This window comes from Eumetopias jubatus, unplaced genomic scaffold (genome assembly GCF_037043125.1).
Source record: "Eumetopias jubatus isolate StellerSeaLion01/CBP00866 unplaced genomic scaffold, mEumJub1_p1.0 scaffold_6, whole genome shotgun sequence".
Classification (NCBI taxonomy): Eukaryota; Metazoa; Chordata; class Mammalia; order Carnivora; family Otariidae; genus Eumetopias; species Eumetopias jubatus.
Genome location: NW_028274812.1, coordinates 34,566,570 through 34,579,357, shown reverse-complemented (window position 1 = coordinate 34,579,357; position 12,788 = coordinate 34,566,570). Strand labels below are relative to the sequence as shown.

Genomic DNA, 12,788 nt, shown 5'->3' with positions numbered 1-12,788 from the left:
AAATGGATATCATTTACAGATCAACACATTCAGTAACTTAGCCATAAGGCCGTATTATAAACCCCACACAAAAAAGTGAATACTCCTATTTCTCTGTGTATTGAATCACTGGTGTATTTTTACTCTATTAATAGAAAGATTTCATGAGTGTAGAGCTCACTGATGGGCATGTAAAAGTCAGCTATGATCTGGGTTCAGGAATGGCTTCTGTTGTCAGCAATCAAAACCATAATGATGGGAAATGGAAATCCTTCACCCTGTCAAGAATTCAGAAACAAGGTGAGTTTCTATAGTAATAATGCACTGTGAGCCTTAATCATGCTATCCAACACTCCTGTGTACCTAATCATGAGGAGGACCCTGTGTCTCTGATTTTAGGGACTCACAAATTCTGTGAAAAATGGATCCAGTCATTTCTTTGGCTTAGATTATAGGTGACTTGGGTTACACATGACTGATTGAAGAGCCAAATGGTTCTCTGTCATTTTCTTTGGAAACTGAGAGCTTAATTTGAAAGCATAAAACTGTCTTACAACTTGTAAAATTACATCCTGTACTAGGTTTGAAAAGGTTGTGTGCTTTTTTTCTCATCGTGTTTTACCAAGATGTTGTAATTATAGTGGCCCACTCATCGAATTTATAGGGGTGATAGAACACGGTGACCAGGTCTTTGCTTTTTAAAAATGCCAGACATTTGTATGTATGCAAGTAAGGAATTGAATAATAATAATGTAACATTTTTATAGTCCAGGAACTCTTTAAAAATATACTCACAAATATTTTTTCATTTGCTGAGATAAGGAGGTATTTTGTTCTGGTGTTAGAGAAAGGGAAACATGGGCTCAGACTTACACGTGGTCAAAGACGTATGTATGTAAGCTCTCACAACCAAGGCAGAAATCCAAATATGTTAGGTCTTAGTGTGCTGCTACTGTTATCTCAGTATAATTCCCCTAATTCTGTGCACTATAGTACTACCAATATCTGCAAATGAAATTTGATGCTTCTGTTTATAAAATTAAAGCCTAATTAATTTTGACCATGCCAGTGTGACATTTCATGAGAATTTCAGTTTGACTTTCACCATCCTTCACTTCCTGCATTTAACAAGTATCTGGCAAGCACCCACTAACTATTGTGCCAGACCTGAGTGAGGTCTGTGACAAGTCCTTGCCTTCAAGGAACGGGCGGTCTACTGGGGAGATAGACAAGTAAACAAATCAATGATGAGAGGATAGAAAGCGGATAGCTGCATCAAGATAGGTACAGTAGGCTAGGAATCACAGGAGAGAGATGTTGAAGTCACACCGAGAGGTCAGCTCCTTGAGGCACAAGCAGGAGTTGAGGATTTCACTGGATGGGCAGTGCCTTTGGACATTTCAGGGAGGTGAGAGTAGTGTGAAAGCCGGGAGGCCTCAGAGAGCATTATCCATCATCGTTCATCATTTTCCAGGTGCTCATCCTTGGAATGTGGAGGCCTGGAGAAACTCTTCTGTTTGAACAAAAACTGGTTAGCGCTTATATAAGTTGCAGTGCGACCTTATACATCGTTCCCACATAAGGGAGGCACATTTGCACGGGAGAGGGAGAGGCTCTGCAGAGTAGTGAAGAAGAATGTTTAACTCCATTTGACCCAACATTTCCCAAACTCTACAATCTCCAAAATCTCTCCATTCCTGCTGAACACACTTTGGGAAATGCCTTAGTTCATGCTGAGGAGTGAGAATTTCCTGTCCTTTTCTGGGTCCTTCTAGCCTGATTCAGAATCAAATTGACATGAGACAGATGACCAGGACAAAATCAAATTTAATTTTGTACAGGCAGGGAATCCACACACACATGGGAATTCTGAAGACAGGCAAAATCAGGTACACAGGTCTTTCTGAACTAAGAAGAGGGTAGGGGTCTGGGACTTCAAAGGGAAGAATGCAGTTTATAGGAAGATAAAAATAACAACAAAAAGGGTAAATGTTTGGTAAATAAATGTTGGTTGAACCACTCAATGGACAAAGGGGACTTTAATCAAACTTTGCTAAGTTTCTCCCTGTCTACCATTGTTCCCGTATAATGTAGTTATCTCTGGTGATAGTGCTCTTCCTGGGGCAGGTCCTCTACCTAAATTCTTTTTAGGCATTGGTGGGGGAGGTAAAGGGCTCTTCCAGAATCTACTGGGTTTTGATGGCTTTTTTTTCCCCCCTCCAAGTTTTTATTTAAATTCCAGCTAGTTAACATACAGTGCAATATGTGTTTCAGGTGTAGAACTCGGTGATTCATCACATCAATACCCAGTGCTCATCACAGCAAGTGCTCTCCTTGATAACCATTACCTATTTAACACCTCCCCACCCCCATCTCCCCTCCAGTAACCATCAGATTGTCCTCTGTAGTTAAGAGTCTGTTTCTTGGTTTACCTTTTTCCCCACCCCCCCATGTTCATTTGTTTCTTGAATTCCATGTATAAGTGAAATCATATGGTATCTGTCTTTCTCTGACTGACTCATTTAGCTTAAGACTAATCCTCTCTAGCTCCATCCACATCATTGCAAATGGTTTTGATTGCTTTTTGACTCAAACTAACCCTCATGTCAGAGTGGTCCATCTTGGGGTAGCCTGCCCTTGGCCCCTACAGTTACTACAAGTAAATCCATAGCCTAACAGGATGAATGTTGGCAAAAAAGTATCAGATGAGGCTAGAGAGATAACAGAACCAGTTCATAAAAGGCCTTGTGAACTAAGCTAATGAGCTTCAACTTTATCCTGAAATCTATAGGGAACTACTAAGTTTTAATCGAGGATGTGACACCATCAGACTTGTGCTTTAGTAAAGTTTCCTTAGAAAACTTTGGAGGGTAGATTTATGACAATTTCAGGGGCTACTGCAGTCTGCAGTAAACCAAGTGAAGAGTGAGGAGAAGGAAACCCTGAGAATGGAGAGGAAAGAGTAGAATTGAAAGATATTAAGCATTTTACAATCAAGGAGCTTTGTGATATATTCAATGTGGAAGATAAATGTTTTAAAAAGGGATGTCAAGAATAATTCCTTTTTTTCCCTTAAATAACAAAAATATTTTAGTGAAGTCATATGGTACTGAATATAAAAAAGAATAGGTTTTCTAGAAAAGATGCTGAGTTCTATTTTGGACATATTGTATTAAAAGCACTCTTAACATCTTTAGCAGCCTAGGCAAGCTGTGTAATTGGCAGGCAATCAGTTGCACGTACCTGAGGTTTAGCAGAGCTGTAGGAGAGATGGACAGTTTAGAATCATTATCATGCCATTAATAGTTATGGCTGAATAGGGATGAGAAAAGCCAAGCAGTCATTTCTAGAGTGAGATGATCCAAAGCCCTGCAGCAAATAGCAGTGTTGAAGGGATATAGTAAAGGTAGACCCCACAAAGGGGGCTGTAAAGAAATAATCAGAGAAAGGAGAAATGAGGAAGATAAATTTTCAGAAGATCAAACTGAAAGCAGAGTGACAAATTAGGTTCAAGAACAGTCCAGGCAGGAGATGAATGATGGCTTGAAATAAGAGTTATAGCGGGCTTTGACACTAGGGAAATGCAAAATAAATCCACAAGGTGATACCACCATACAGTTATTACAATGCCGACAGTTAAAAAGACTGAACACGGGGCACCTGGGTGGCTTAGTCATTAAGTGTCTGCCTTCAGCTCAGGTCATGATCCCAGGGTCCTGGGATCGAGCCCCACATTGGGCTCAGCGGGAAGCCTGCTTCTCCGTCTCCCACTCCCCCTTATTTGTGTTCCCTCTCTCACTGTCTCTCTCTCTCTCTCTCTCTCTCTCTCTCTCTGTCAAAAGATAAATAAAATCCTTAAAAAAAAAAGACTGAACATACTCAAGGCTGGAAAGAATGTGGAGCAACTGGAATTCTTACACTCTGCTGATGAGGATAGAAAATGTACAGCCACATTGGGAAATAGGTTAGCAGTTTCTTAACAGGTTAAATATATACGGACTGTATGAAGCAGCCATTCCACTCCTAAGCATTCACCCAAGACACATTAAGCGTATATCCATACAAAGAATTGTACCAGAATGTCCACAGTGTCTTTATTGGTGACACCCAAAAAACAAAAAAATAACTAAAACAGGTTAATTTACTAACGGGTTAATAGATAAATAGATTGTTGGATATTGTCACAATGGAATACTATTTAGCAATAAAAATAATGAGCTATTAAAATGCACATAAAATGGATGACTAGCAAAATAAATATTCTTAGCCAAAGAAGGCAGACATAAAAGAATACATTTATGTCAAGGATGTAGAAAACACAAATGAACCAATAGTCACAGAAAGCAGATAGAGGCTATGGAGAATGAGGTTACAGAGGGAGGCCCAGGAAGGAGGGATGACAAAGAGGCATAAGAAGACTTTTGGGGTGATGGGTATGTTTAGTTTTTTGACTGTGGTGATGGTCTCATGGATGTATACATATCTAAAAACTTGCCAAATTGTATACTTTAAACATAAGCAACTTTTACTATGTCACTTATAGTTTAGTAAAACTTTCAAAAAATAGGGTAGATATCAGCATTATTTAGGAGATGAAATTAGTAGGGCTGTTGACTGATTAGTTGTGGAATGGTGAGGGGACTGAAGTTCAGAGAAGATACACAGACGATGCTATCTCATCTGTTGAATGTGGATTTCTAGGCAAAAGTCAGGTGCAGGCATATATATTTCTGAATTGTCAACATATAGTAGATAGATATAAACTGGAGGTTACCTGGATAGCTAAAACCTGAGAAGTGGCCAAATGAAGACACATTAGGGAACAGAGCACTTCAGAAGTGTTCAAAGACATAAGTCACAGAGAAGGAAATTGAGAATGAAGTTGGAAAGGTGCAAAGAGCCGGAGAGGCTGGTATTAGGGAAGCCAAAAGAGGAAATTTCCTAGAAGGAAGGAAATGTGAACAACATCAAATACTGCACAGACGGGGATGAAGATAAGGACCAAAAGACCCCACTGGGTTTGGATGTGGGGAGGTCCCTGCAGATTTGAGCAAGATTAGATTCCTCAGAGCAGTAGGGTAGGAATTCAAATAAGCCTCCAGCAATGTGACCATTCCTCCTTTTTAGTGGCCAGATTAGTTGTTTTATATGAGTTGTTCTCAGCTAGTTTATAGAAGCACTGTCCCTTGAAATTCATATATACTCCATCAGGGAGCATTCGGCACCTTCCCTGAGAGTCAGTTAGTAGAACCACGGCCACCACAAGGAGCACGCCATATCCCTCAAGGGCACTGATATGAACACGAGATGAAGAATGATCGTTAGATTTTCACTGAGCTGAGAGAGAGAAGAAAGGAATTACCAGAGTAACAATTCATTTATAACAACTCAGCATTGATTATAAAACACTTGCTAAGCCCCTACTCTTTGTCTAGTATTTAATAAAACCCTTATTTCCCTGCTTACCCAATGATGTCTGAACTCATCAGCTCTGAAATTTTGTGTGAATAGCTACTCTGTAAGGGAAAGAAATAGGGCAGGAAATAAAAGCAAGTATTGGCATTTCATAGCAGAGCCCACTTCATTGCCAACACTCATGAAGGAGAGAGTAAAGCCCTTCCTTTAACTCAGTAAAAATATGCCATCCTGCGTCTGTCTGCTGGAGTTAACGCTTGGGCCAGTGAGTTTCAATTCAATGTATTTTTGCACTTCAATCAGTTTTTCTTAGATCGTTTCTAAAAATGCATATATTCACTCAGGGATAAGGGAGAAAACTACCTCCAGTCACTGGCTTGCCTGTGATAGAGAGGCAGAATCTCATTTTCACAGATACCATTAAAATATGCACCAGATCTGTAGAAAGAGCTATTTTCATGTTCCAGTCAACAGCTCCATATGAAAACCTCTTTGCTGATCTGGATAAAAAGGAATATGTATGAAAAAGTCTTGAAAATGGTTTTATAATTTTTTTTATTTTAGCCACCAGTCCAGTCAAAAGGATATGTGCATATAAAATGAATATATATATGAAAGTAATTAAACTTTTAAATCTTGACTTGCTAAGTATATTTTAATAGGACAATTATTTAACAGGTGTTTTTTGTTGTTTGTTTTTACAAAGCTCTACTTTGAAGATTTGAGGTATTGGTTTGGTATTTTATTTTGGTCATTTATTAGTAAGAATTATGTTTGGTTTTTTTTTAATTTTTTATTGTTATGTTAATCACCATATATTACATCATTTGTTTTGGTGTAGTGTTCCATGATTCATTGTTTGTTCATAACACCCAGTGCTCCATGCAGAATGTGCCCTCTTTAATACCCATCACCAGGCTAACCCATCCCCCCACCCTCCTCCCCTCTAGAACCCTCAGTTTGTTTTTCAGAGTCCATCAATTATGTTTGGTTTTATTGAAGATACTTTCTACAGATTACAGTGGAATTTTAGAGTTTGATATTTTTTCTTTGTTTTTCAAAGAACACTATCCTAAAAGATGATGTGTTAAGGAAAAATAATAATGCTCCATGGTCAAATAAATTTGGGAAATACTTCTTGCTCTATATCCCCCTGTTGGAGCATTACACTGAATACTGGTATGTCGAAAGATCTGGGCAGTCATAAAATTAAAATATACGTTTAATTTTGCTTAACCCAATGTTTGTCATGTTTATTTGAACAAGGAACACCCAGGAAACTAGTGTTTAGAAATACCCTTATAATCCACTGGTTCAAATAGCCATTTTCAGACCCTCACTAATTCAGATCCAAGATGAGGCAAAGATTTAGAGGCCAAATCTGTCATGTTAATGAACTGATGTCTCAGCATGCATTGCGGGTCCAAAATATATAAAGCAGTTAAAGGCTGGGCCTAAATAAATATTGTGGTGAGAGAGCACATAGTTCAGAAAGAGCCTAGCCTGACTCTCAAAAATAAAGGGGAGAAAAATCAATGAGTTAAGGGGTTCCCATCTGCTTCCTGAAAAAAACAGTTTAAACAGGGAAATGCCTCTCTTCTTTCCTTTGTCTGGCTGTTATTTTTATGCCCTTTTTGTGGATAGTTTAATAATTTATTTTATCAATGTCATTGTTTCTGCAGTTATTATACAGATGCTTGAGAATGTCAATGTTAATTTGAGAATGAAAATAAGTTTATCTTGAAGTAACAGTGATCATACAGATGTGGTTGGCCTTGCTGAAGTAAGCCTTTTCTTTCCTTTACAGCCAACATATCAATTGTAGACATAGATACTAACCAGGAGGAGAGCATAGCAACTTCATCTTCTGGAAACAACTTTGGTCTTGACTTAAAAGCAGATGACAAAATATATTTTGGTGGTCTGCCAACACTGAGAAACTTGAGGTAATTTAGTGTCTGTTTAGAGCTAAGGATTAAGTTTTAATTAAATGGCCACTCTGCTCTGTAGAGTTCTGAAGTTTAATTACAACAGGAATGTCACATAACCTTTAGTTGCAGAAAGGCTTAACTAAAAAAAAAAAAAAAAAATCATGTGGCATGTTAGAACAACACCAGGATTTAGAAACCCAAGGATTAATTTGATATCTTTGTTGAAGAGATGGATGGGAATCATGATTTCTCTCATATTCACCTGATGGAAAGAATTATAAAAGTAATTAAAGATGGAAACTAGAGTTCAATGTGCATCTTGTAATTGCCGTTCCCCTTGCACAGTCGCTAGAGATAATGGGAAGCTGACACTGCTTAGTGTTCTAAAAATCAGTCAGTGTTCCAGGATCCTGGGAGTATAACCTATTTTATTGCTAAGCATTAGCATGCTAATGATATGTTGGAGCTTTCCCATATGCCTAATGCTAAAGCTATATTAGGTATTCTCAAGCCCATGCCAACTTTTCTTTTTTAATTTCACATATGTTCTATAGATAGCAAGATGGGGAGATATAATTAACTCATAGTTTAGTTCAAAAAATAAATGCAAGTAACTAAAAAAACCTAAGAAAATATTTCATATGGTATTTAATTAATTTACTGCTTGTTGTAAAACATCTCATAAGAAATGGAAGTTATAAAGCACTTGATGCTCAATAAATGTAATTGAATGTAACTAGAATGGAATGAATTGATTTGGTTAAACCATAAGAGTTTGCTGCAAATACAGACTACCATGTTTTAAATTTTTTTTGTTGTTTAGTTAGTTTTTAGTGGTTATAAATGTCCTATCTCGGCGTTTCTACTCTAAAAAGACACACCACGATAGGAGGGAATCTCAGAATAATTAAAAAGTATGGTAGTCGGTTGTTCTCGTATTTTCCAAATGAGCAGAGGAATTTCAACCTCATTTTATGATAGCTAGCATACAGACTGAGTTTTACTCTTCTCCCTGTACCTAAACTCATAGACCAGGCAACTAATTACCAGTCTTTCAAGGGTTTACGTTAATAAGCTTCATGGGGCAGATAAACTGGTTCTGCATTCATCCACACTATAATGTACTTGTGTTAGGATTGTAAACTTCAAGTGTCTGGTCAGAGAAACCATTGCAGACCAAATATATTTGAATAATGATGTAGTGATTACTCAAAAATCTATTTATTCAGGCAACAAGTGTTTGTTGAACATCTACTCTGTGTCAGACACCATAGAAATACTAGGGATCCAACAGTTGCTTAAGTCTAAGATTTATTTTGCAAGATCATTCAGTAAATTCCCTTTAAGTGAAAATAAGGCTATCAAGGCACTGCTTTATATATTCTAGTGATGACTTAGTTTTAATTACCATAAAGTGATTTTTAGGTATTACCTACAAAGGTGTATATGTTGAACTACGTGGAGATGGGTTTATGTATTAGCTTTCAGACTACATATCCAATGAGTCTGTATCACTAAGATGTTTTTACTTGCACAGTACAGCATTTTATAATATTTCTATGGCATGGCACATTATTCCAGTACAATCTTTAGACATATATCTGTGATTAAGCAAGGAGCCACACATTCATAGTTTGCTGTTATTTTGCCCACAGACAGGATCGTAATATGATAAAGTTCAAAAGATGAGGTAAACAGAAATTATTTTTACTTATATTAACTTCAAGCTCCTTGAGAAGCAGTATTTATCAGCTACTCATGAATACTACAGCATAGCAACATTTGTGCATTTTCCCATTCATAAAATACATTAAAATTAGTATTTTAAATTTCTACTTCAAAATAAAAATTTCCCAAAAGAATAGTATGGAAAATGGTCATCTTTGGATTCTCATTCCACTGTGGTCAAGGGCATATGTCTGTTTTCTGTTCTGTTGGTTTTGTTACATTCCCTTCCTTTTAAGATCCCTGTGAGATACTTTTTAAAAAGACTTATGATTAAAGTTTATTGTTTTACTAAATGAAAATGCAATTATAAGTAAATTCTGTTTTTCTTTTCTCTTCCCTTTGACCTAGTATGAAAGCAAGGTAAAATTTAAATTATGCATGCCTGCTTCAATTGCATGGGTTGGGTAAATGTGGCTTCTTAGATAAAGCGGTGGAGACAAAGAACAACACCTATGCAGCTTTATTCCTAGTACATTTCATGAGCACATACTGCATCCTGAGAGTTCTCATGCTGTCCTTTACTTACAAAGATGCTGCTGCTCACCCACCGTGAACTGGGCTGCAATTTCACTTGTTTCACCAGCCACAGCCACGAGGACGGATTTGCTCTGCTTTTCTCAACTGCCCACGCACAGTGCCCCCTGGCACAGATATGCGGCAGCACACGTGCAAAGGCAGCTGGTCAGGTTTACAGGCACAGTGTAGTTCAGCGGAACAGAGCAAAGTTGTCTGATGGGTTGAACCCTGGACCCCCATCGCTGTAGCACTATGCTGTCTGCTGAACAATCAGCCTGTGCGCCCAAATGCTCACCAATGCCTTGCTGCTTTTTGCAAGCCTGCAAATATGCAAACGTTTACAGGGCCCTTGCACCTCTTCGCAAAGCTGCTTATTTATCGATTTGTTTATTTAGAATTAGCTATGAAGCCAGATAAAAGGAACCTCTGGAAATACTATACTTAAAACAAGTGTTTGCCTTGATGGTGAAGAAGTTTGTGGACAACCCGCCTAGCTTCCCAGGAGCATTTTAATTCCTGTTTGCGGAAAGGCATTAGCGTGAAAGCTATGAGGTACAGGCCCCTGTAAGTGGCTGATCAAACCGCAGAGATGTGCAGGGCTGGCACACTCTGGCTAGAGCCTGGTGCTTTGGTATTTCAGAGCCTAACTATGCCGTCTTTCTGGAAAGGAGATAATATGGCTGAGCTTATCCAAGAAATTTTTAAAGCAAATGCCAGACTTCTAATACCGGAAAGTTGAATATACAGAAATGAAAGTATATACAAAAAATAATCCAAGTTGTTTTATCACAGTATAGTGATGAGCCCAGTCATGCTATTTGCTGAGATGGCTGAAAGGCAAAGCCTGGCTTTCAGTGGAACTGTATAAAACTCTGGAGTGACACTGTGTAGCTTTGTAATGCTGCCTTTGAGGCAAACAGAGGAAACAGAGGCCTTTGGTTACCATTAGGAGTCTGATCACCATATGTGATTGCTTATCCCCCATGCTTTTCCTAGCACCTAGCCTGCTAAATCATCGTGTTTTGAAATAGTTCATTGTACGTCCATGAAACAGTGAAGTACATAACTTCTAGAAGTGATTTACTTTATTGATATGACCTCTGAAAAATTGGGGATAAATTACTCATCCTCTAAAGGAAAATGAACACTTGGAATGAAATTCACCCATTCTCTTCACTTTATAAATAAGATTATAAGCAAGATCCTCACCCTCCAGTTGGGCATGTTCTTCATAATAACCAACTGACTAAATAGAAGGAGAAGACCTTGGGAATAAAGGGAAATGATCAAAGAAAATGAAGCAGTTCCAGAGAAAGAAAAAAAAAGAACAGATACCTGGCATGACATAAATCACCAGCTACACATGCCAGGGTCTGAATTCCTTTCCCACCTGTTTTTCCTCATGCCGTGTGTTTTATATTGAGGCAAAAAAAGGGAATCCTGGCATCATGGGACCATGAGGAGAGAATTATCATTATCCTAATAATATCTTGGTGTTGGTTGGACAGGTTTTACAGATGCTTCTTAACACCAAAAAAAGGTATTTTTTAACCAAATAGACCTGTACTATTCAATATGGTAGCCATCAGCCACAGTGTTCAGTTTCAATGAAATAAAATTAAACAACAGTGTGCAGTTTCTCATTGGCATAAGCTTCGTTTCAAGTGCCAATGCCACATGTGACTAGTAACTACCAATTTGGACAATGCGGAACAGAATATTTCTATCTCCACAGAAAGTTCTATTGGATAGCACTGCTCTCAACTAAATAAAGAAGTATCATCACTGACATTATACTAGCTTCTGTTTATTGAACACTTACTGTGTGCTAGCATGCTTGTCTTTTTCTAAGAAGTAATGAATAAAAAGTAAATGCTCAAATGTTATTTGGGTATAGAAGCCATTCAACCTTATTGGAAAAAAATGTATGTTTTGTGCCTTTGGTTGCTTCGTTTTGTTATTGCTCCAATATAAAATAAGGATTTTGGGGTCATTCTGTAAATCCAGTGTTGAAGTATTTTTTTAGAACATGTAATCCAAAAGAATGTTTCTTAGGCTTTGTTTTAGTTAAAAGCTTTAAAGAGAAATACAATATTATCTTAATCTTCAGCTGCCCCTTGTCCCCCCAAAAAAGTCTCAATGACGAAAATATTTTCTTCTCACAATAAATGAGTCCAGATTTTTTCGCCTAAATTTTGAGCAAGTTCTTTTTTTAAACTTTTTTTGGTATGTAGTTTTATTATACTGTCTACCCAACGGTCTATGCTTTGGTACAAAAAAAATGCATTTCATTACGCATATGAAGCACTTAAGAAATCCATTAATTTCTGTACCTTGAATTTAAATGCTGTGGTGAGATTATTTAAAAGAGCAAGAAGAACTTCATAAAGATTCTTTCTGCAGGATGGGAGTAAAAAATGCACTTAATTCAACCAGTAGATAATGGAACCACAGTTTGCTAGGTACATGTGTACTTGTGCGCACGGTTCAAGAAATGTGTGCCAGCCCATGTGTCCGTTTGCTCCGTATGGCTTGCGTCCCATAGTCACAAACACTGTACTGCCATTTCCCTCATGCTGTTGCTTTTATTTTCTGTGAAACTTTTCAACAGACCAGAAGTAAATTTGAAGAAATATTCTGGCTGCCTCAAGGATATTGAAATTTCAAGAACTCCATATAATATACTCAGTAGCCCTGATTATGTCGGTGTTACCAAAGGATGTTCACTGGAGGTTAGTTTATTTTTAATGGCTTCCTAAATACTTTTGTCTCTGATTTCATTTACTTAATTTGGGTGCTCTTACAGGGAGCAGTCCCTTGTTAATATATTTTAAATTCCTACTGACCACCCTTGTCTTAGCAATTCTCAAATAACAAAGCAAGATTGAAGCACTTCTATAAATTACCATAATCACATAAATGTAGGAAATGGTTTGATGAAGACCCAAAATTATGAAGCAATTTCCCACTTATATAATAAATACTTCATAACATGTATTTTTAATATTAATCTCTTCTCCAGTTTCTCTCTTCATTTCCAATACTACTTTTCCCTTTTCCTCATTTTTGTCATCTATTTTAGATTTATTTTATCTTTATGGCTTACATATAGCTTTTTAGCGACCTTAATTTTTTTCCACATTTTTTTCACATTCCACATCCATGTTACACAAATAACAAGTAACCATTTACACCATAAACATTAGTGCATAGCATCTT

The 12,788-nt window shown here is 37.4% G+C and overlaps 1 protein-coding gene across 1 annotated transcript in view; it reads left to right on the top strand.

Annotated features, from left to right (window-relative positions):
- The window catches only part of LAMA2 (laminin subunit alpha 2), a 468,253-nt gene that overhangs the window by 408,879 nt on the left and 46,586 nt on the right, over positions 1-12,788 (top strand). The window contains exons 51-54 of the mRNA XM_088023741.1: positions 135-279; positions 7,202-7,340; positions 9,402-9,413; positions 12,181-12,301. Coding sequence (XP_087879867.1) covers positions 135-279; positions 7,202-7,340; positions 9,402-9,413; positions 12,181-12,301 — 417 coding nt within the window. The remainder of the gene's footprint in view (positions 1-134; positions 280-7,201; positions 7,341-9,401; positions 9,414-12,180; positions 12,302-12,788) is intronic.